This window comes from Mauremys reevesii, linkage group 12 (genome assembly GCF_016161935.1).
Source record: "Mauremys reevesii isolate NIE-2019 linkage group 12, ASM1616193v1, whole genome shotgun sequence".
In the NCBI taxonomy this organism is placed as follows: domain Eukaryota; kingdom Metazoa; phylum Chordata; order Testudines; family Geoemydidae; genus Mauremys; species Mauremys reevesii.
The window spans coordinates 44,545,668-44,570,744 of record NC_052634.1 but is presented as its reverse complement, the minus strand read 5'-3'; the positions used below and the strand labels follow the sequence as shown (position 1 = coordinate 44,570,744).

The window sequence follows — 25,077 nt, the reverse complement described above, 5'->3', positions numbered from 1 at the left end:
CTCCTGCCCCAATAACAAGGAGATTGGGAATCCAACACCAGCCACCAGTGATCATTTCGGCAAACAACCCAACCTATTTCCAACATACTGTAAAATCCACATGCAGACTCATACACGAAACCTTGCAAAAAATCTTCCTGAGGGGGTCTGAAGCACCTGCTGCTGGAGGGAAGGAGGGAGCTGTGGGTTGGGATTGAAGAGCAGCGTGAGGAGGGGGGCCTGTGGGTTGGGATTGAGGGGCACTGGGAATAGGAGGGGGCTGTGGGTTGGGATTGAGGGGCACTGGGAATAGGAGGGGGATGTGGGTTGGGATTGAGGGGCACTGGGAATAGGAGGGGGCTGTGGGTTGGGACAGAGAAGAAGGGTGAAGAGGAGCAGGCTCTGGTTGGGAGTGAGGAGCAGTGAACACAGGAGGGACGGAGGGTTGGGTCTGAGGGGCACTGGGAAAAGAGGGGACATGGGTTTGGGCTGAAGAGCATCCTCATTTGGGGATCCAGCAGGACAGGGAAAGGCACAGGTGATTCTAATTCCTTAGGGATATTCTCTGTGTTTGTATGTGTGTGTGTGTGTGTGTGCAGGGGAGGAACATGCTCTATGCCCAGAGGATTTTATTCCTCCAGCCTGCAAGGACAGAGGATGTCAAGGAGTTGCTCCTTCAATCCCCCCCCACACAAAGGCCCTTCTTAGGAAAGGAAAATCCTGAAGAGAAAGCATAACACCAAAGAAGACTCCAGAAAGTCAGATTTTTACAATCATAGTAAGAAGTTTATCACCTGACCAGGGACTTGAACCCTGGACCCTCAGATTAAAAGTGTGATGCTCTGCCAACTGAGCTAGCCAGGCTCACACAGGAAAAGTGCCACTTGGTGCAGAGGTGAAGCTAGTCAAGAAAAAGCAAGACAGCCACAATAGGGGAAATCTGCTGCTCTCTCTCTCTCTGCCCAGCCCTAGCCTGGCCGGGTATTAGTGCTGGTTAAAAAGACGGGAAAATATCGGCATCTCCCAGCCTTTCATAGCTGTACAAGACTCAGGCACAATACAGACGTGCCCATCTGCAAATGCCGAATGTTTTGATTGGCTAATGCAGCCTGTAGACATCCAGGACACACTGGGATATCGAGCCAAGTGTCCATCACCATCATTTCAAAGGGATAATGATAATGATGGGAAGGTTCACAATTGACTCAGTAGTTGCATACAAAGGTGCACGTTTGGCAGTTACATTGGGAAATTCTGGCTCCTTCTCAGACTCAGGTTGGCCACCCCGGTCTAGATGTAGAAGTTACAACATTTAAACTTGAAAGAGGGGCCAATTTCCCCATCATTTCACACCTTTACATCCAAACACGATGACTTTCTGAATGAACCCTCCTCGTCCAGACCAGCAGCAGGCTGAGCAGGCCAGCGGCAGAAGATCAACATTTTAATTTAATTTTAAATGAAGCTTCTTAAACATTTTGAAAACCTTGTTTATTTTATAATACACTAGTTTAGTTATAAAATATATAGACTTGTAGAGAGAGACCTTCTAAAAAACATTAAAATGTATTACCGGCACCCGAAACCTTAAATTAGAGTGAATAAATGAAGACTTAGCACACCGCTTCTGAAAGGTTGCTGACCCCTGGGCTGGAGGAAGCTAGAGAGTACATTTCTGATCTACATTTCTATTTGTTTGGTTTTTGTAGGATAAATTAATTCAGTCTCTGGTCCACTCTCTCCCAAGGGTGTAATGTTGCTATGCACAATGAGAAATCTTGGGAAAAGATTGAAATGAAATGGAAGCAGCATATGGTGGCAGAACCTAAGGAATTAAAAGCCCATTGATTCTTATGTGTGTGCACTGCCTCTGAACCAGAAGTGTAATTTTTCTCGCTTTGTGGCTGCAGCCAGTAAAATATTTAAATATCTATCAGGGATGGTCTAGACAGTATTTGGTCCTGCCATGTGGGAAGGGGACTGGACTCGGTGACCTCTCGAGGTCCCTTCCCGTCCTAGAGTCTATGAATCTATGAAACTCTGGCTTTTCCTGAATGCTGTAGACTGTGAGTTCCTGGGAAAGGGCAGGGGGACAGGGAGCAAGAGGAGAAAGGCAGAGACACTGGAGAAGAATAATGGGGGGAGAAGAAAGAGACAGAGAACACAGAGAGACAATCAATGATTGAAGATGTCCCAACTCCATCTTGCTCCTCACAGGTGTTCAGAAAGCTGGGTAGTTGTAGGTTTCAAATATCAAGGGGATCTCCACATACCTGATCTCTCTCCCCTGGCTCCCATTTTAGTATTAATCTTTATTTTGAAATGTTTGGTTTACCCCAATCTTCTCTTTCCCTAACTGTATTGCAAGTTGTGTGGGTTTTTTTGTTGTTTTTTTGCTTCCCTTTTGTTGATATCAATATAATTGTAACAGCAAAGGAATCTGTAGGAGCAAAAACTGACTCAAAACTTTATTTCCCCATCATGCAGGAACATGGTACAAACAGCTCACGCAGCTGGAATCATCACACAGAAGCCAGGGGATGGGAGATGCAGGTTTCCAAGTGTTCTGTCTTCTCAGATGACACATTCCAGCCCCTTGTATTACTCCCTCCTGTGTGACCTGCTCGGCTTTGACACACTTATTGTCTCATTCTATTGATAATGTGATTGTAACACAATGTGACTGAAATTAAACCACTTCCAGACAAGGAACCAACAAAAGAGAAAAGCCATTATTGCATTGGCTAGGAATCAAACCCAGGTCAACTGTTTGGAAGGCAGCTATGCTCACCACTATACCACCAACACAGCTGGCGGGAGCAGCTTTCCTGCAGGCTACGTGTGCTGGCAAAGGGGGTTACACGTGACCATGGAGCTAGTAAGCAGGGTGGATGGGCTGGAAGCCGCCTGACAGCTGGGAGCAGAGTTAGGGGGTAAAGGTGAAAACAGATCTCAGTGGGAGCTGACCCCACACCCAACCTGCCCCTAGGAGAGGGGAACTGAAGCTCAATTTCAATCATAGAAAAATCTTCCCTAAGAAGGAAGGGGACGGCTTGTTTTAAAGACAAGGTTTGTGGGTTTTGCCCACTACATACAGAGGGGCTGGATAGTGCTGAGTCCAGACAAGACTCTGGTAGGATAAGGAAGAAATTCAGGCTGCCAGTGAGCTGAAGGAGGGAGATGATATTTTGACAGCGATGGACACCTCATCTTAAAGGCCTTTGTCTGCCTCCTTTCTAGTGACTGTTTGGCACAGGAATGCAGCCCCCACTCCTGGGTGTCTCCTGTGGAAATGATGTTTCTGTGCAAAACACAAAAGCTTTTAACAGAAAGGAGGGAAAGGAAATGGCCATGCAGTGGGACAGGAATGTAAGGAATGAAACAGCAGATACTTCTCCCACGTGCATTGACTTTGAACCTTGTTGTTTGCCGTGTTGTTATATCCCTGTTGTTCCCTGGACATGAGAGGTGGGGCAGGGAGGTGGGGGCTCACATATCGTCTTTCAAAGGACCAAGGAAGGGAGTGTTATTTACTCCTTCTCATAACACAAGAACTAGGAGGAGTCACCAAATGAAATGAATAGGCTACAGATTTGAAACGAAATATTTCTTCGCACAATGCACAGTTAACCTGGGGAACTCTTTAGCAGAAGATGTTGTGAAAGCCAAGACTAGAACAGAGTTCAAAAAAGAACTAGAGAAGTGCACAGAGGATAGGTTCATCGATGGCTATTAGCCAGGATGGGCAGGGATGGTGTCCCCAGCCATTGTTTTCCAGAAGCTGGGAATGAGCAACAGGAGAACCACAGAGCAATGACAAAGCCAGGTTGTCATGGGCGAGTAGTTAGGGGGATGCACTAAAAATCCAGTGGAGTCATCCCCCTCCTCTCCACCCCAAGCAGCTCTGAATCTTGATGACTCTGATGCTGAAATTCCACTGCCTCAGCATCCTCAATCCCCACTGGAGGCCAGTGTAGAGTCTTTAGATCCCTGTTCGTATTTCATACTCCAGCTGATGCACCATTCCTGCCCAGCAACTCACCGTCTGCCCCAGAAGAACCAGCTGGTGGGCGCACCACAGGCAGACAACTTATACCGCTCCCCTCAGAGCAGCAGCCGCAGCGGTTGGCAGCTAATCCCCACCTAAGGCTTTGGGGAAGGAGATGGGGATCATGTGTTATTTCTTCCGTACATCGAGTCTCACGGTGTTTTAACATATTTCTCTCTAACACTGATTTAAATTTAGAGCCCCTCCCCCCAGTTCTGCTTTGTAAGAGCCTCATTTCTGTACATAAAACAGAAGAACAACCAGACTGGGTCAGACCAACGGTCCATCCTGCCAAGTGTCCTATCTCCCAAGAGCAGTCAAAGCCAGATGCTTTAGAGGGAATTAACAGAACACGTAATCATGAAGTGATCCATCCCGTTGCCCATTCCTAGTGTCTTTACAGATGTGACCACAAAGAGACACTTGCAGCTACTTAGAATCATAGAAGATTAGGGTTGAAAGAAACCTCAGGAGGTATCTAGTCCAACCCCCTACTCAAAGCAGGACCAATCCCCAACTAAATCATCCCAGTCAGGGCTCTGTCAAGCTGGGTCTTACAAACCTCTAAGGATGGAGATTCCACCACTTCTCTAGGGAACCCATTCCAATACTTCACCACCCTCCTAGTGAAAAAGTGTTTCCTAATATCCAACCTAGACCCCCACCACTGCAACTTGAGATCATTGCTCCTTGTTCTGTCGTCTGGCCGAGCTCCATTCTCTTTGGAACCCCCCTTCAGGTAGTTGAAGGCTGCCATCAAATCCCCCCTCATTCTTCTCTTCTGCAGACTAAATAACTCCAGTTCCCTCACCTCTCTTCATAAATCATATGCCTAGGTCTCCTAATAATTTTTGTTGCCCTCTGCTGAACACTCTCCAATTTGTCCACATCCTTTCTGTAGTGGGGGGGGGAGGGGAGACTGGATGCAGTACTCCAGATGTGGCCACATCAGTGCCAAATAGAAGGGACTAATCGCTTCCTTCAATCTGCTGGCAACATTCCCACTAATGCTGCCCAATATGCTGGTAACCTTCTGGCAACAAGGGCACATTATTGACTCATATCCAGCTTCTTGTCCACTGTAATCCCCAGCTCCTTTTCTGCAGAACTGCCACTTAGCCAGTCTGTCCCCAGCCTGTAGCGGTGCATGGGACTCTCCCATCCTAAGTGTAGGAATCTGCACTTGTCCTTGTTGAACCTCATCAGATTTCTTTTGGCCCAATCCTCCAATTTGTCTAGGTCACTCTGGACCCAAACCCTACCCTCCAGCACTTGGATTCTTTATGTGCTTTCACAGAGCGAAGAGCACATGTTCCATGATTTCATACAGCAGAGTTTTATTCTATAGGGAGCTTTCCGTGTGGCTCAACACAGATGCACATTGTGACCCTTCTCAGGGTGCTGAGGGCCGTGAATCTCCTGGTGGCCACCTGCCACGAGGAAGAGGGACTTTTGCATTTGGCAGCTGGATGTTAATGACCAAACTCACCAGCCTGTCAGACAGTCAAGCACCCTCCTCTGAGCTACAGCAACCTTAACAATTGACAATAAAGGCACCTTAACCCCTGAGTTCCTTCAATGTGTCCCCCTCTGGGGTCCAGCTCCAATCATCAGATACTCGGGGTATGTCTATACTATCTGCTGAATTGGTGGGCAGCGATCGATCCAGCGGGGGGATCGATCTATCGGGTCTAGTGTCGATGCAATAAATCGATCCTCGAGTACTCTTCTGTCGACCACTGTACTCCAGCTTGGTGAGAGGCGCAGGCAGAGTCTACTGGGGAGCTGCAGCAGTCGACTCACCGCGATGAAGACACCATGGTAAGTCGATCTAAGTACATCGACTTCAGCTACGTTATTCATGTAGCTGAAGTTGCGTAACTTAGATTGATTCCCTCCCCTAGAGTAGACCAGGGCTCAGAAAAATCCCAGATCCTCTCTGCCCGAAGCAATTGTACATCCCAGGTTACCAGTTTTACTGTAGCCCACTGCTACTGGATCACACACAGCACTTGAGCACAGTTATTGAACAAAGGGAAATTTATTTAACAAGGGACAGAGATTTAAACAAACAAATTTGAATGATGGAAACCAACTGTTACCAACAAAACAAAATCACAAAATGCAACCTACACTTTTTAATAGTTACCTTTCCTACCTAAGTAGATTGAAGTGTGAGGTGACAGTCTATTGCAGTGACTGCTAGTCCCTAGGAGCCAGGGCCCTGCCTTTCTTGAAGCACCACTGGTCATTAGTGATCTCCTTGGTGAATGGACCTAGAGTGTTTCTCTCCACCCTGTTATAAAATGAATCAGTCTTTTGTGTATATTCACAGAAAGGACCATTTCCTCATTGTCATATTGTCGTTTACACTTCCACAGGGTTTCGATGTCTATAATTTGTCTTTGATAGTTTTCCATTGGCTTTTCTGGGCTGGTGCAAAGATTGACAATGCAGCAACACATTGCATAACTGGCTAGCAAGGGACGGGTGACAATTCCCTCCCACTTGAATAGGCCATTCCCAACAAGACCTTTAATTGGGGTGACTCACTTTCATGATAATACCATATGGGCATAATTTTCCATATACTAACATGACTCCTTCAATAGGACTCATACACACCTCTTGAAGTGATCAGGAGTAACAATAATTTACAAGCTTTCAGTAGAGATCTCACTGCTATGCTTCCTGGATAAATATCATAAAAATCAGTGCATTAGGTGTGATGAGTTTGTCAGGTCTGAGGCAGGAGTTTCTTGTGAATTACTTTGACCTCTCTGCCAATTGGCACCAAAGAGCATTTATCACACATGCACTGAGTTATACAGTCACACTCTGATAGAACAGAAAGGACAACACAAAAATAGAGAAAGGAACAATCATATACTAAAATGACAATGGTTGGAACTCAACATTTCTCTCAGTCTTTGGACTGATGGGTACTAAGAGCTTTTCCCTCAGTTGAACCAGGTGATCGGACAGCTGGCTCAGCCCTCCATACTAGCAGATTTCTCACATATAGGGAGATGGGTCAAAACTGGAATTGATGTCATGACTCGCTTCCCAGAGGGGATCAATCTGTCTAAGGCTGTGTCTACCCTTCAAACACTGGAAATATTCTTCTGACAACCTAACACTGTCTACACTGGGGCTTTGGTCACATTAACTACTTCTCTCAGTGGAGTGGATCTTTCACACCCCTGAGATATGTGGCCATGTCAACATAGTTTTTCAGTGTAGACCAGCCTCTGGATGGCTTTTAGATATGAAAGGCAGTGGACTTCAGCCTTTTCCTTGGTATTGATGGTTGACAACTGCAGCTTTCCTACCTGCTGGACACATCCTATGACAGATGTCAGGCCTTTCCTTTGCAAATTAGAGAAGTGGGAAGTCAGTGACACTTACAGTGTAAGTGGGTAAAAACTTAAGAGACAAGTTGTCTGAGTAGATTTCCTTTTAATAGAAATTGACTTTGAAGCTAAGCAAAATATGCTCTATCTGAAATACAAAAAAATAAAACCTATACAGACCCAATATTCTCTTATACACTCTTTCTAACACCTATTCTCCCATCCCAACCTTTGGAGTGAGGTTTTCTACCAGGTTTACACTACAGGGGGTAAATTAAATCAAATTAACTTTTGAAGATTAACCATCATTTCCTGTACAACTAAAAAAAGAAAAAAAAACACAAGACAACTTTCAGTTTTCCAAAATAATTCAGATCATCAAATAACTTGTCTCTTACTCTAACCAATAACATCACCTATGATTTCATTTTCACTAGTAACACTAATATATTCAAAGATCACAAATTCTGGTCACATATGTTAGTTTTCTTTTAATCCCCATTGCCAACAACTGAGCCTTGGCTCAAGTTGTGGTTTGTCCCAACACTTCTGTGAGTTCATATATCTCTGGTTCCTCTGCCAGGCGTGTTGGTGGAAGGGGTCTCCTATGTGGGAATGTTAGCATCATGAGGAAAAATACCTCTCTTTTCACACTTTAAATCTTTCAAAGTAGTAGGAAGTAGGGGAGAAGTGATACAAATGCAGACAACACAGGAGAAAACTGTCTGGGCTACACTAAAGACATTTATCGGTATAATTATTGCTCAGGGGTGTGAAAAATCGATATAGCTGAGCAACATAGTTACACAGCTCTAATCCCCTATGTAAATAGCGCTACATCAGCAGGAGAGCTTCTCCTGCCAACATAGCCATCTGAGACAATATTGATTTAAACAATTGAACTACACTGTGCTCATATGCACTTCCTTCAGTTAGTTGGGGGTCTGCTGTTGTTCACAATTTCCAAGTGGAGATTTTAGATCACTGCTGTGTCTTTGTTAGCATGGCCAGTAAATTGGAGAGTTCTCTTTTACTGACAGAATTGAACTTGAACTTTCTCCATATCATCATGGAAGGATGGGGAAAAAGCAAAGCTGAAGTGAGAAATGATGACTTTAGCAAATGGTCATTTGTCTTAAACTCTCCAATAAATCTGAGCTGAACTAATATCTAATTGTGTGACCACACAGCCATCAAGAAAGATAGAAACCCAGATCACAGAGAGATAAAATACATGACAATGAACGTGTAAACTGAAATTCCAGAGCAGATTACATCTAATTATTTAGAATCAGGACAAGAGATTCTCCCATCACATTCTCCTCTGAACCATTCAAACATATTTCAGTGAGTAACTGTCTCAATAGTCAGTTATGTTATTTACAACATGTTTAGTATCCTAGCATTGCCATAATGGGGGAAAAAACAGCCACCTTGCCAGAATTGGCTTTACCAATAGATGGAACCTGGGATTTAAACTCGAAATGATCACACTGCGATTAGGATCCATTTGAATTCCCCTTCCTGGTCTTTGATACTTTTCTCACCAGTCATAGCAACTCTGGCATAGGATTAAATAAGTCAAAGCATCATCTCCAAGCACAGACAACTGAGAACTCTTCATCACATGACACTTTGAGAAGTGGAGGGGTAGAATGTGATGACGATAAACTCTGCCTGGTTCAGACAAAAGGTAACAGTTCTGCCATGATGGGGAAGGAGGGAATCTCTGAGTCACCCCATCTCCTTCCAAGTATCAGAGGAGTAGCTCTGTTAGGGTACATCTATACTTACCAGCCGGGTCGACGGGTAGTGTTCGACTTCTTGGAGTTCGAACTATCGCGTCTAATCTAGATGCGATAGTTCGAACTCCGAACGTGCTCCCGTCGACTCCGGAACTCCACCACCGCAAACGGTGGTGGCGGAGTCGATGGGGGAGCCGCGGACTTTGATCCCGCGGCGTCTGGACAGGTAAGAAGTTCGAACTAAGGTCGTTCGACACCCCCCCCCCACACACACACACAAGTGTAGACCAGGCCTTAGTCTGGATCTGCAAAATGTGACAAAGAGTCCTGTGGCACCTTGTAGACTAACAGACATATGGGTGCATGAGCTTTCGTGGGTGAATCCACACATCGTCAGATGCATGTAGCGGAAATTTCCAGGGGCAGGTGTAAATATGCAGGCAAGAATCAGGCTAGAGATAACAAGGTTAGTTCAATCAGGGAGGATGGGCCCCTCTTCTAGCAGTTGAGGTGTGAACACCAAGGGAGGAGAAACTGCTTTTGTAGTTGGCTAGCCAGGGACAGTCTTTGTTTAGTCCTGAGCTGATGGTGTCAAATTTGCAAATGAACTGAAGCTCAGCAGTTTCTCTTTGAAGTCTGGCCCTGAAGTATTTTTGCTGCAGGATGGCACTTTTAAGTCTGCTATTGTGTGTCCAGGGAGGTTGAAGTGTTCTCCTACAGGTTTTTGTATATTGCTTATGCTCCAGTACGTATTTTAGTCTATAAGGTGCCACAGGGCTCTCTGTCGCTTTTTACATCTCCTTCCAGTATCACAGAGGCTGAAATGACAATTTTTTCCTGCCCCTGCTCTTCATTTAAATGTAATATGAAAAGTTCCCATGATAACTGCTCTTCAGCACAACATGAGAACAACTGGCAATGATACAATCTGTAACACTGGTGACTCTAACAATAACTTTGCAATAGGAGGAATAGTATAAATGTGACGCTCCCTGGTTTCCGATAGGAAGGGCACACTAGAATTACTTATGGGAGAATGGAGTTGATAGAAAGGATAAATGAGTCCACCTCAAAGAGGTCAAACTGCAAAATGCAAAAATGGGCCACTCACTCATCTGGACAAGCTGAGGGATATCGGTGCTTCAAACAGCTTTTAAAAGTGGGAATCAGGAAAGTATTAAAGTATTGATAGCCCTAGAGGTTTTTATGGTGTTGATCCCCCTTGCAGATTCTCTGATGGCTCACATGGTCTCAGTGGCAAGACAAGGTTTTCCCACACTCACTGCTTCCATTGGGTTGCATACCTGTGTGGATTCTGAGATGGGTAAGAAGGTGTGAGCTGTGATTGAAGGTTTTCCCACACTCACTGCATTTATAAGGTCTCTCACCGGTGTGGATTTTGTGATGTTTAGAAAGGCCTGAGCTGCTAGTCAAGTTTTTCCCACACTCACTGCATTCATAGGGCCTCTTCCCTGTGTGGATTCTCTGATGCCTAATAAGGTCTGAGCTGGTAATAAAGGTTTTCCCACACTCACTGCATTCATAGGGCCTCTCCCCTGTGTGGATTCTCTGATGTCGAGAAAGGATTGATCTGTAATTGAAGGTTTTCCCACACTCATGACATTCATAGGGCCTCTTCCCTGTGTGGATTATCTGATGTTTAGAAAGGTGTGAGCTGGTAATAAAGCTTTTCCCACACTCATGACATTCATAGGGCCTCTCCCCTGTGTGGATTCTCTGATGAACAGAAAAGGCTGAGCTGCAAGTGAAGGTTTTTCCACACTCACTGCAATAAAAGGGCCTCTCCCCTGTGTGGATTCTCTGATGAATAGAAAGGGCTGAGCTGCAAGTGAAGGTTTTCCCACACTCACTGCAATCAAAGAGCCTCTCCCCTGTGTGGATTCTCTGATGTTTAGAAAGGCCTGAACTGCGACTGAAGGTTTTCCCACACTCACGGCATTCATAGGGCCTCTCCCCTGTGTGGATTCTCTGATGTTTAGAAAGGCCTGAACGGCTAATGAAGCTTTTCCCACACTCACTGCATTCATAGGGCTGCCTCTCCCCTGTGTGGATTCTCTGATGTTTAGAAAGGGCTGAGCTGCAAGTGAAGGTTTTCCCACACTCACTGCAATAAAAGGGCCTCTCCCCTGTGTGGATTCTCTGATGAATAGAAAGGGCTGAGCTGAAAGTGAAGGTTTTCCCACACTCACTGCAATAAAAGGGCCTCTCCCCTGTGTGGATTCTCTGATGTTTAGAAAGGCCTGAACGGCTAATGAAGCTTTTCCCACATTCACTGCATTCATAGGGCTGCCTCTCCCCTGTGTGGATTCTCTGATGTTTAGAAAGGGCTGAGCTGCAAGTGAAGGTTTTCCCACACTCACTGCATTCATAGGGCCTCTCCCCTGTGTGGATTCTCTGATGAACAGAAAGGGCTGAGCTGTAAGTGAAGGTTTTTCCACACTCAGTGCATGTATTTTTCCTCTTTCCCATGAGGACTTCCTGCTGTGTTGTGGTTTCCTTGACGCTTTTCTGAGTTCCCCGACAGGAAATAAATTTACCCATTTTCTCCTCTGGCTGGTTTCCTTGCTCTCTTTCTGGTCTGTGCTGAATCTCACAGGATTTTCCCTGCTCATGACTCCAGGACACATTCCTTTTCGATCTTTGCGATAATTCTCTGTGTTTAGCCACTTTCTCAACATTTTCCTGCTGAGAATTCTGCTCCTCTTTCTCACATACCATTGCGTCACCTGCTGTGATAGAGACAGAAACCTCAGACAGGGATGGAAAGGAAGGCCAAACCAAAACAAGTGCTGGAGAGACGTCAAATAAAAATCGGGAACTGAACTCCCCCAAACTCTTCCCCAAACAGGAGAGAGGAGGGGATCAATTCGGCCCTCACATCCCATCCAAACTCACAGGGGAAAGGGAGGAAGCTACTGCCTGGTGTCTGCTAGTGTCTACAGGAAGCCATGAGCTATATTTACCCTGAGGATACGACCCCTGCTAGGGACAATAATGAACTGAGAAACCTTCCAAGGGCTTTGTAGGGCATCCCAGATGTTTCCTTCAGGCACTTACAGATTCTGAGTTGGTTTAATCTTTCCTCACCTGTGCAGGGAACTCTCAGGATCTCTCTTTCCTCTGAACCCTGGAGGTCTGGGACCCATGGCTCATCCCCTTGTTCCAGATGGGAGATTATATGAGGTTTGGAAACTGGAAACCCTGCTCAGATGAAAGAAAACAAAGGAGTTCAGCTGATTTCATATGACTGTGTCATAAAAAACACTATTAATTTAACTTCAGTGCTTTCTGTGACCCAGTGTGCCTGGGGCAGTCCACACTGAAAATGCCAAGATCAGGGCAGACTGAAAAGGAGAGCAGATGCTCCCAAAACTGGTGGTTAACACGGAAGTTAAATTCACCGATCAGTCACCAAGTGTGCTTCTGATCCCCCACACTGGTTATCGAGAAACTGAAAAAAGACATCACACGGCCCCCTTTACTGCATTCCAGTTCTCTGACTCCCAATCAGCACCTAGGTCCGGCACAGTGAGAAGTTATTTAAAAACTCTGATCACATAAACAAAGTGTTCTTCTGACCCCAGAGTCAGCCACATTACCAGGTCTGTATAGGTTTGGATCTTACCCAGAATACTATGATGCCAGCCAATCCTTAGCATCTAAACTAAAGGTTTATAAGCAAGAAAGCATCTCAACTAAAGGTTTATTATAAAAGAAGGAAAGAAAAAGGAAGTTGTTAAAATGGGAAAACAGTCAGATACATTCAGAAATCTATATATCTGGTTCTTAGCAGTATTGGTGAGTTTCTGGCTTGAAAGGCTCTCTGGTAATGATTTTTGCCCCAGATCCTAAGTGGCCCCCTCAAGGATTGAACTCACAATACTGGGTTTAGCAGGTCAATGCTCAAACCACTGAGCTATCCCTCCCCCCACATCATTCAGTCCTTTGTTCCAGGGTTCAGTTTGTAGAGAAGTTGCTCCAGAGGTAGGAAGAGGGACTAAAGACAAAATGGAGATGATGCAGCTGCCCTTTATATTCCTTTTGCCAAGTGGCTTCTACTTCCTGTGTCCCAAACACAAGCTTCACAGCACATGGCATGGAAAAGCCTTGGAGGTCTCAGTACACAGGCATATCCCTGCATGTCTTGCTGACTCAATAGGTGTCTCCCCTTGATCCTTTCAATGGGTTCATTGTACAGCTGATGACCCCGGATGGGCCATCGAACAGGCTGGGCAGCACTGATGCCAATATGTCTGGGGGTGTCACTCAGAAACACTACACAAGTCTGGAATACAGATATACCCTACATATCTATAACTCACAATACAAAGATAGACACAAGATTATCAAACTTGGAAAATCATAACATTTTCATTGACACCTTACATGGCATATCTAGCACGATTCATTGCAATTTCATCATATTGGTATTTATAATAAAATAATAATAATATAAAATGTCTCTCAATTCCATAGAGTGTCACTTAATAAACCAGTGAATTCCCAGGACTGGTTCCCCAGGTGTTTGAAGATGCGAACACCTTGCTTGTGAAGGATTGAAATACCCACATATATGTTGGGAACACACAGACGGACACTGTGCAAGTCTGTGCCCCTATGTTCACTCTTCTAGAAAATTATGATCAATTTTGTTCATAGTATGTGTCATGGCTGAATCTCCACTCTGTCACTCCGAGTGCAGAAAGTGGGAGCCCGCCAGGATTCTAAAAATTAATTTGTGCAACTCTAATAAGAACATAAGAAAGGCCGTACTGGGTCAGACCAAAGGTCCATCTAGCCCAGTATCTGTCTACCGACAGTGGCCAATGCCAGGTGCCCCAAAGGGAGTGAACCTAACAGGCTTTACAAGTAATCTCTCTCCTGCCATCCATCTCCATCCTCTGACAAACAGAGGCTAGGGTCACCATTCTTACCCATCCTGGCTAATAGCCATTTATGGACTTAGCCACCATGAATTTATCCAGTCCCCTTTTAAACATTGTTATAGTCCTAGCCTTCACAACCTCCTCAGGTAAGGAGTTCCACAAGCTGACTGTGTGCTGGGTGAAGAAGAACTTCCTTTTATTTGTCTTAAACCTGCTGCCTATTAATTTCATTTGGTGACCCCTAGTTCTTGTATTATGGGAATAAGTAAATAACTTTTCCTTATCCACTTTCTCAACATCACTCATGATTTTATATACCTCTATCATATGCCCCCTTAGTCTTCTCTTTTCCAAGCTGAAGAGTCCTAGCCTCTTTAATCTTTCCTCATATGGGACCCTCTCTAACCCCTAATCATTTTAGTTGCCCTCTTCTGAACCTTTTCTAGTGCTAGAATATCTTTTTGAGGTGAGGAGACCACATCTGTACACAGTATTCAAGATGTGGGCGTACCATGGATTTATATAAGGGCAATAATATATTCTCAGTCTTATTCTCTATCCCCTTTTTAATTATTTCTAACATCCTGTTTGCTTTTTTGACCGCCTCTGCACACTGCGTGGACATCTTCAGAGAACTATCCACGATTACTCCAAGATCTTTTCCTGACTTGTTGTAGCTAAATTAGCCCCATCATGTTGTATGTATAGTTGGGGTTATTTTTCCCAATGTGCATTACTTTACATTTATCCACATTAAATTTCATTTGCCATTTTGTTGCCCAATCACTTAGTTTTGTGAGATCTTTTTGAAGTTCTTCACAATCTGCTTTGGTCTTAACTATCTTGAGCAGTTTAGTATCATCTGCAAACTTTGCCACCTCACTGTTTACCCCTTTCTCCAGATCATTTATGAATAAATTAAATAGGATTGGTCCTAGGACTGACCCTTGGGGAACACCACTAGTTACCCCTCTCCATTCTGAGAATTTACCATTAATTCCTACCCTTTGTTCCCTGTCCTTTAACCAGGCTTGTATTAAACCCCCAAAGTTACAGCTTTTCTCTGACCTTGGCTTGGTAAATGCTGCCACCACCCAAATGCAAAAAAACCCCAAACCCTTGGACCCAGGAAGGAGCACTTGAGAATTCTTGCCTCTGGGGTAGCCTCAAGCCCTTTCACCTCCCCTCCGGGAAAGAGCTGAGAAAGAAAACAGAGGACATTAGCTGTGGCTACCAGCTAATCAAACAACATGCACAAACCTCTTAGGACACCAAAAATCCAACCCTGTTCTTAAAAGAGGTAAATTTTATTAAAATTGAAAAGGAAAACAATAAATCTGGAACTTAGGCTTTTGCTAGATCTTAAAAGAAACAATTGTTGTAAGCACCCAAAATAGCTTTCTTGGGGGTTCAGCTTAAAGCTTAGGCCTGGTCTACACTAAAAAGGGGGTTCGAATTAGGGTACGCAAATTCAGCTACGGAAATAGCGTAGCTGAATTCGAAGTACCCTAATTCGAACTACTCACCCGTCCAGACGCGGCGGGGTCGAACTCCGCGGCTCCCCCGTCGACTCCACCACCGCCGTTTGCAGTGGTGGAGTACTGGAGTCGTCCGCGGCGCTTCCGGAGTTTGAACTATCGTGTCCGGATCAGACGCGATAGTTCGAACTCCGAGAAGTCGAACTCACCGCGTCGACCAGGAAGGTAAGTGTAAACGTACCCTTAGAAGCAAAAAAAAGCATCTGGGATAGCACAGAGGAGCTCCAAAAGCCAAAATAAAAAATATAAATCTGATTGTGTTTGTCTAAACTTCCCTGTCCAAAACATTTCTTCTAGGGATGGAAGATGAATTTTCCAACCTGCTTCAAGCCACACACAGCATTGCTACTCTGTGTCGCCTTCTCCGGAGAACAACAGACAAAGGGAAAGTTACTGTCCCATTTAAAAAAGTTCTAGTCTTTCCATTGGCTCTTTTGGTCAGGTGCCCACTCCTTTTCTTTTACCTATGGCCTTGTTAACCCTTTACAGGTAAAGCAAGCAGAGAAGTCACACCACCAAGGATTTTACAGCAATCTGGCTGTCTGGGTGTTTATAAAAGGGAGATCCCTCCCCTTCATTTATCACTATATGGCTTGTGAGGTATCATTTGAAGACAATCTACTGAATATCCTCCTTAAAATGTGTAGCAACACTGTATGTAAAGTTATGAGATTTTACGGTATGATATTACTGAAAAAGTTGCAACCCTAACCCTAAGTTCCTCAGAGATAGCAAGGCAAAAGCTGGGCAAATAGCCATTCTCCAGGAGGGGGAAGGCGTGAAGAAGACATTTACATTCCATCACAGGGACCACTTGAAGCTCATATCTATGACAGCCTGTCTCCATGATTCAGCTGAGAACTGGATTTGTTTCTAGTACAAAGGACTGAATTATAAAGAGATGTGAGGAAAATGCATGAGACTCTCTCTCTCTCTCCCCCTCCCCTTCCCTCTGCTCATGACAACTCCTGAAGAACTGAATGTGGGCAGCAGGGGCAGGTTAGAGGGATTCCCGGCTGAAAGGAAAGCCAGCCTGTCTCAGCAGACGGTGAGAGAAACATTTGTTTTAAATCCGTTTTAGCTGGTTAACTTAGACGTTAGTTTGTGCTTTATCTTGCATTTCTTTTGTAAACAATTCTGACTTTTATGCCTCATTACTTGTAGCCACTGGAAATCTTTTTTTTTTTCAGTAGTTAACAATCTTGGTTTATTGTTTTATCTAACCAGTGTGGTTGGATTAAAGTGTGTTGGAAACTCCATTTGGAATAACAAGGCTGGTGCATGTCATTTTCCATTGATGAAATAACAGATTTCATATGAGCTCCCACTGTTCAGTAGTGTGCTGGACAGGACAAGATGCACATTTCTGGGGGATGTCTGGGAGCAGAGAATTTTCTGGGGTTCTCCTGTGGGGTACTGTAATTCGGGAGTTGCTGACTAGCAGCACTCAAAACTGTGTAGCTGGGAGCGAGTTACACGCTGGAGACTGCGTGTTACCTGCCCAGGAGTGGCTGCTCTCACAGTAGAGCAGTGTAAAAGGCACCCCAGCCTGGGGAACTGAGGGAACAGCTGTTCAACACTCCAGATTGTACTGTGCTTAATGTCACAGACACTCAATTTCAAAGTCTCCTAAAACACATAGAAAGTAAATCCATGTCCCAGAAATCGAAGTCTCCAGAGAGAGAGCAAGTCTCCCTGGCTCTGCTTCTTGCTGACAGACAGGTCCAGAGACAAAGAGAGAGTCCTGGGGCAACTGGAAACATAAGCGTGGGGCTCAGTGGAGAAAGGGGAGAGGAAGGGCAGGGATATTACTGAATGCAGGACCTCAGCACTACTAGATGTCAGGATAACATATTGCAGCCCACTGGAAAACATAATCCCAAATATACATATAAAATGATGGGGTCTAAATTAGTTATTTCCATTGATTTATATAAGGGCAATAAGATATTCTCTGTATTATTGTCTATCCCTTTTTAAATAATTCCTAACATCCTGTTTGCTTTTTTGACTTCCGCTGCACACTGCTGGATGTCTTCAGAGAACTATCCACAATGACAAAAAGATCTTTTTCCTGATCAGCTGTAGCTAAATTTGCCCCCATCATATTGTATGTATAGTTGGGGTCGTTTTTCCAATGTGCATTACTTTACATTTATCCACGTTAAATTTCATTTGCCATTTTGTTGCCCAGTCACTTAGTTTTGTGAGATCTTTTTGAAGTTCTTCACAGTCTGCTTTGGTCTTAACTATCTTGAGCAGTTTAGTATCATCTGCAAACTTTGCCACCTCACTGTTTACCCCTTTCTCCAGATCATTTATGAATAAGTTGAATAGGATTGGTCCTAGGACTGACCCTTGGGGAACAACACTAGTTACTCCTCTTCATTCTGAAAATTTACCATTTATTCCTACCCTTTGTTCCCTGTCTTTTAACTAGTTCTCAATCCATGAAAAGATCTTCCCTCTTATCCCATAATAACTTAATTTATGTAAGAGCCTTTGGTGAGAGACCTTGTCAAAGGCTTTCTGGAAATCTAAGTACACTATGTCCACTGGATCCCCCTTGTCCACGTTTGTTGACACCTTCAAAGAACTCTAACAGGCTAGTAAGACATGATTTCCCTTTACAGAAACTATGTTGACTTTTGCCCAACAATTTTTGTTCTTCTATGTGCCTGACAATTTTATTCTTTACTATTGTTTCAACTAATTTGCCTGGCACAGACATTAGACTTACCGGTCTGTAATTGCCAGGATCGCCTCTACAGCCCTTTTTAAATATTGGCGTTACATTAGCAATCTTCCAGTCATTGGGTACAGAAGCTGATTTAAAGGACAGGTTACAAACCACAGCTAATAGTTCCCCAATTTCACATTTGAGTTCCTTCAGAACTCATCGGTAAATACCATCTGGTTCTGGTGACTTGTTACAGTTAAGCTTATCAATTAGTTCCAAAACCTCCTCTAGTGACACTTCAATCAGTGGCAATTCCTCAGATTTGTCACCCACAAAAGGTTTGGGAATCTCCCTAACATCCTCAGCCATGAAGACTGAAGCAAAGAATGCATTTAGTTTCTCCGCAATGACTTTATCGTCTTTAAGGACTCCTTTTGTACCTCAATCGTCCAGGGGCCCCACTGGTTGTTTAGCAAGCTTCCTGCTTTTGATGTAATTAAAAAACATTTTGTTATTACCTTCTGAGTTTTTGGCTAGCTGTTCCTCAAACTCCTTTTTGACTTTTCTTATTACATTTTACACTTAATTTGGCAGTACTTATGCTCCTTCTATATACACCTCACTAGGATTTCACTTCCGCTTTTTAAAAGATGCCTTTTATCTCTCACTGCTTCTTTTACATGGTTAAGCCAAGCCACAGTGGCTCTTCTTAGTTCTTTTCTTGTGTTTTTTAATTTGGGGTATACATTTAAGTTGGGCCTCTAATATTGTGTCTTTGAAAAGCGTCCATGCAGCTTGCAGGGATTTCACTCTAGTCACTGTACCATTTAATTTCTGTTTAACTAACCCCCTCATTTTTGCATAGTTCTCCTTTCTGAAATTAAATGCCACAGTGTTAAGCTGTTCTTCCCACCATAGGAATGTTAAATGTTGTTATATTATGATCACTATTTCCAAGCGGTCCTGTTATAGTTACCACTTGGACAAGATCCTGCGCTCCATTCAGGACTAAATGGAGAGTTGCTTCTCCTTGCGGGTTCTTGTACCAGCTGCTCTAAGAAACAGTCATTTAAAGTATTGAGAAATTTTGTCTCTGCGTTTTGTCCTGAAGTGACGTACCCACTCAATATGGGGATAATTGAAATCTCCCACTATTATGGAGTTCTTTATTTTGATAACCTCTCTAATCTCCCTTCGCATTTCATCCTATCACTGTCTTTGACAGGTGGTCGATAATAGATCCCTACTGTTATATTCTTATTAGAGCTTGGAATTACTATCCATAGAGATTCTATGGAACATGCGGTTTCATTTAAGATTTTTTACTTCATTTGAGTCTACATTTTCTTTAACATACAGTGCCACTCCCCTCCCCATCCCCCGAGTATGACCTGGCTCTGACCTTCCGATATATTTTGTACCCTGGAATGATTGTGTCCCATTGATTGTCCTCATTCCACCAGGTTTCTGTGATGTCCTATTATGTCAATATCCTCTTTTAACACGAGGCACTCTAATTCACCCATCTTATTATTTACACTTCTAGCATTTGTGTACACGCACTTTAAAAACTTGTCACTGTTTATTTGTCTGCCCTTTTCTGATGTGTTAGATTCTTTTGTGTGTGAATGCTTCTCGTCTGATCTGGCCCCTACTTTATCCTCTTCCAGCCTCTCTTCCTGACTAAAACTAGAAAAATCTCTATCACTACACTCTCCTCTAAGAGAAGTCTCTGTCCCATCCATGTGCTCCTCTGCAGCCATTGGCTTTCCCCCCATCTCTTAGTTTAAAAACTGCTCTGCAACCTTTTTAAGGTTAAGTGCCAGCAGTCTGGATCCACTTTGGTTTAGGTGGAGCCCATCCTTCCTGTATAGGCTCCCCCATCACCAAAGTTTCCCCAGTTCCTAATAAATCTAAACCCCATCTCTCCACACCATCATCTCATCCACGCATTGAGACTCTGAAGCTCTGCCTGCCTACCCGGCCCTGCGCGTGGAACTAGGAGCATTTCTGAGAATGCCACCATAGAGATCCTGGATTTCAGTCTCTTTCCTAGCAGATTAAATTTGGCCTCCAGGACGTCTCACCTACCTTTCCCTATGTCATTGGTATCTACATGTACCATGACCACTGGCTCCTCCCCAGCACTACACATAAATCTATCTAGATGCCTTGAGAAATCCGCAACCTAGGCACCAGGCAGGCAAGTCACCATACGGTTCTCCCGGTCATCACAAACCCAGATATCCTTGTTTCTAATGATCGAATCTCCCATTACTAACAGCTGCCATTTCTTAATGACTGGAGTTCCCTCCCCCGGTGAGGTAACCTCAGTGCAAGAGGTTACCCTAACACTATCTGGAAGGAGGGTCCCAACCATGAGAAGCTTTCCCTCTGCTCCCATTGACTGCTCTCATTCCCTGGGCCTTCCATCCTCCTCAACAGTGCGGGGGGCTGTCTGACCGGAGTTGGGACAATTCTATAGTGTCCCGGAAAGCCTCATCAACATACTTCTCTGCCCCCCTTAGCTCCTCCAGTTCCAACACCCTGGCCTCCAAAGCCTCCACACGGTCTCTGAGGGCCAGGAGTGCCTTGCACCAAATGCACACATACATACGTAACATAGGAACGGCCGTACCGGGTCAGATCCAAAGGTCCATCTAGCCCAGTATCCTGTCTACCGACAGTGGCCAATGCCAGGTGCCCCAGAGGGAGTGAACCTAACAGGCAATGATCAAGTGATCTCTCTCCTGCCATCCATCTCCATCCTCTGACAGACAGAGGCTAGGGACACCATTCCTTACCCATCCTGGCTAATAGCCACTGACGGACTTAACCAGCATGAATTTATCCAGTTCTCTTTTAAACGTTGTTATAGTCCTAGCCTTCACAACCTCTTCAGGCAAGGAGTTCCACAAGTTGACTGTGTGCTGCGTGAAGAAGAACTTCCTTTCATTTTCTTTAAATCTGCTGCCTATTAATTTCATCTGGTGACCCCTAGGAAGCTTCTGTTGATTATGCTGCACTTAACCCTCAGTTTTACTTGAGCAAACAGGAGATATTTGACATTGTGCGATACGGCTCCTGTGCTCTGTTCCCAAAGTGTTCTGCAGCAGGGGAGGGTCTCTGGTAGTGTGTGTCTCACTAGCATATTGGGGTGATGCTGAAACTGGGCAGAGTAGAGGTGGCATTGTGGGGCTGGCGTAAACCTTCTCTCTCCATTTCCCCTTCCAAGAACCGAGGGGACAGTAACCCTTACCCAGTGAGGTCACATTCTCATAGTTCTCCTGCATGACATCGCAGTAGAGGGCTCTCTGAGTGGGGTCCAGCAGAGCCCACTCTTCACTGGTGAAATACACAGCCACCTCCTCGAAGGTTACTGGCCCCTGAAAGAGCAAGAGTCCAACACTCAATACCTGCTGCCCCATTCACAGCCCCACCATTTGTGGGGAGAGGAGCCCATCAAAGGGAAGCCCTGGGTGGATTGCAGTCAACAAAGTCCCAACCCCACCCTGCTCAGAGCATCCAGGAAACATCAGAGTGAGGGGACAAAGAGAGCCCCTTATCTCTCCCAGCAGATCCATCACACACCTACTAGCCACAGACTGATAGAGGAGAGGAGCCCTAGCAGGGACCAGGGAGAGCTCCCTGGTAGGAAGCCCAACACCCTCCTCATTGTGAGGAGCTGGATATGAAGGGAGGGGAATCTCCCCTAACCCTCACTGGTGGGTGCCCCCTTCATATCTCACAGCAGCCACTGGTTAGTCGGGTCAGGCTCCAGCACTATGAGTCTGGTCAGTTTTCCCAGCCCCATTCACGTGGGTTATTTTCTGCTCCACAAACTAGAGCATTTACACCTCTGAACCTCATGGGTCTGTTCCTAGAATCTAGGCCACTTATTAAACAACTCCCAGCAGGTCTGTCACACCCTGCCCTCCCTTTCTCCACCCTGTGCATTTCCTGCCCCGCGCCAACCTCCAAACCAGACTGTGCAAACCTTCCCATCTCCGGTGTATTTGCTGTCCCTCTCTCTCCTGTAGGAACCCACCAACCCCCCCCTCAAAAAAATAATCCCTACCTGAGCTGGCTCCACTGCAGCCATTTCTCTTCCCTGTGTCATGGGAGGATGGGATGAGCTGGAGAAAAACATGGACGTCATTCTGCAGCCCTGGCAGGGAGAGAAGGGCAGTTGTGAAATTAACTAAAGCCTGTTCTGAAACCTCCACATCACGATTCCCCCAGGCCCTTTCCCTCCAGACAGACATCCTAGACTCTGCCATGCTGGGAACATGCTTGATCTCTTTATTAGAATGTAGACCTGGCTCCTCCTGTCAGGCTAAGCCCACAGAGACATTTTTAACCTCCCTTCTGCCTCCCCTCACCCCGTAACAAAGTCTCTGAACACAAGGCTGGAAAAGAGCAGAACCCAAGGAGTCACTGTGGGGGATTCCCTCGGACACTGACCCCACGGCAGTCACACCCCAGCAGGGGGAATATGGAGTCAGGAACTGGCTTTTCCTCTGTCTGATCCTTTTCTTGTTCACTGGAAAGTGGTTCTGCCCAGGGATGCTGCAATACATGTGTCTGGGTGGACTAGAGAGCTGGAAATCTCTCCCCCCTCATTTCTACCACTGCCCCTTTCAGTCTCTCCTTCCCCTGTCCTCTCTGCCTGCTCCTCTGGCTGGGACAGTCCCATTCCTGGGGGCTTTGCTCTCCCATGGCTGGATTTTCTCCTGGCAATTGCTAATGGGAGGAGAAATGACGAGGGCTGTTTGTGCAGAGTCACTTTCTTGCCAGTCCCCAGCACTTTCTCTGAGGTCTTTCAATAACCCGAGTCCGTAGCTCAGAATTTGTATTAACAGGGCCCAGGGCTGCCCTAGGGGGCTAGTACCAGCTGCAGAAAGTCATCCCCTGGGCCGGGCAGAGAAGAAGCTTTAATTAAGGTCACATCCCAGCACAGAGCCCTGCTGGGGGAGCAGCAGCTGCTAAGCCTGGTCTCCCAGATCACAATGGAGGCTGCAGCGTCTGACCCAGGAAGCTGAACCCCAATATCCTGAGCAGAGAGGGACAGAGCGTTTGAGCAGCTTCCCTCCATTAGCTCTCTGGGGAGAACAACTAATGAGAGCCCCGCCTCACAGGGAGAACTGCTGATCTCATTTGCCTCACTGTCCATCCAGAGTCACTCCTTGTCTTTCCATGCAGTGACTCTGGATTAACAATGGTCTCAATTAAACCAGATTTCAGAAAGAAGGAGTCCAGAACGCTGTGGAAGAGACCATTGTGTGGCATTTCTAGCCCCCTTCCCACCTGCCTCACCCCCCCCAGATCTATTATAAGGACTCAGGGCACAAATTTTCCCAATGGAACTGGAAGGTCCTGGAGTTTTCAAGATGTTTGATAAGTGGATAGAAAGTTATCATGGTGACTGGGCCTGGCTGGGGAATGCTGGGCAGTGCTTGGAGCCAGGATTCTGGCACAAGCTGATGAGATAGAAGGAGCATGGTTAGTAGCAGCCCCCAGACACCCCCAGTACCCAGAGCCCAGACCCCGCAGCCAGGGTCTCACCAGATATTCCCTGGGACCCAACCCCCAAAATCCCTGAACAGGGACTCCAGATACCCCCTCAGCACCCCACTGGCCAGAGAACCCCCACCAGACCATCACTGGCAGGCTGGGAATCCTAAAGGTTCCCCCCACCAAGAGCCCCCAACAGCCAGGGACCACCCCCCCAGGGGACCCCTCACTGGGAATTCAGTCCCTCACTGCCTGCCCAGGATTCCCCTACTGCCTGCCTAGGACCCCCACCTGTCCTCCAGCAGGACCTGCCAGGCCGTTTGCCTGGGACCCCCTGATGCTTTACATTGGGTCCCCTCCCTGCTTGCCTGGCATCCCGACCTAGCGCCTGGCACTCCCCACCCAGCTCTGTGCATTGGGCACGACTGAGCCCTGGCACAGCACCAGGCTCCCTCCAGCCCCTGCCCGCCTCCCCAAGAGACGCCCACCCTCACTGTTCTGCACCAACAAGTCCCCAGTGCTACCCACCTCCAGGACCCACAGCCTCAGGGCTGGGCACATCAGAACCCCAAACCTCCAGAACCCCTGCCCAGTCACCCAGAGGCCTCCTCCCACAACGCCCCTTCAGCTCCAGCTGCAATCTCCCCACAGACACCCCATCCCTACCCCAGCAACAGTTACCTCACTGTGTCTGCTAAGTGGATAGAAAGTTATCACTGCCCCTGCTGGCCAGTCACCGGGGCAGAGGGATCCCCTGGGCGGTGCTGCTTTAACAGGAGAATGGAAGGCCTGGAGGGCAAGAAAGGTCCATGCCCTGTCACTAGCTACATCTTCGCACTGCGAGAAGCAACCCCTCCCAGAGACCATTTGTCATGGGCTTTGGGATACTTCTGGACCCACGCTGCACTCAGAGTGACCTCCTCACCCAGTGCCAGCTGGAGAAAGAAAAGGTCCAGCCAACTCTCCTGTTACCAGCTGGGAACCACTGATCCCCCCAAACAGGGGGAGGCCTCTGGGTTTGATGGGTATTAAATACATTTAGAGAGGAAAGTGGAAAATCAGAGGGATTTTATATCAGTTGTTGATACGAGGTAAAATCTGAGTGTTTCACATCAATATCTGATAACTGAATAGAGAGAAAATGGGCAACATTTGCCAACATTTTATATCCATGTTCAGGAATCTAAGAAAAGGTGTAAATCTGAGATTTTCGTAGTATTTTATAATTAGAGAGACAGGGAAAAATCTCAGGCCATAGTCAATTAGAAATAGACAATTAGAGAAAAAGTGGGGTTTAGGATAATTTGTATCAA

The 25,077-nt window shown here is 45.8% G+C and overlaps 1 protein-coding gene and 1 pseudogene across 1 annotated transcript; one reads left to right on the top strand and one right to left on the bottom strand.

Moving 5' to 3' along the window:
• LOC120375436 overlaps nt 1-25,077 on the top strand; it is a 648,226-nt pseudogene that overhangs the window by 458,604 nt on the left and 164,545 nt on the right.
• Nucleotides 10,569-11,591, bottom strand: LOC120375439 (zinc finger protein 345-like; the record flags this gene model as incomplete). The annotated part of the gene is made up of 2 exons (XM_039496072.1): nt 10,569-10,699; nt 10,784-11,591. Coding segments are annotated over 2 exons (939 nt in total), but the record flags the coding sequence as incomplete, so codon positions are not given.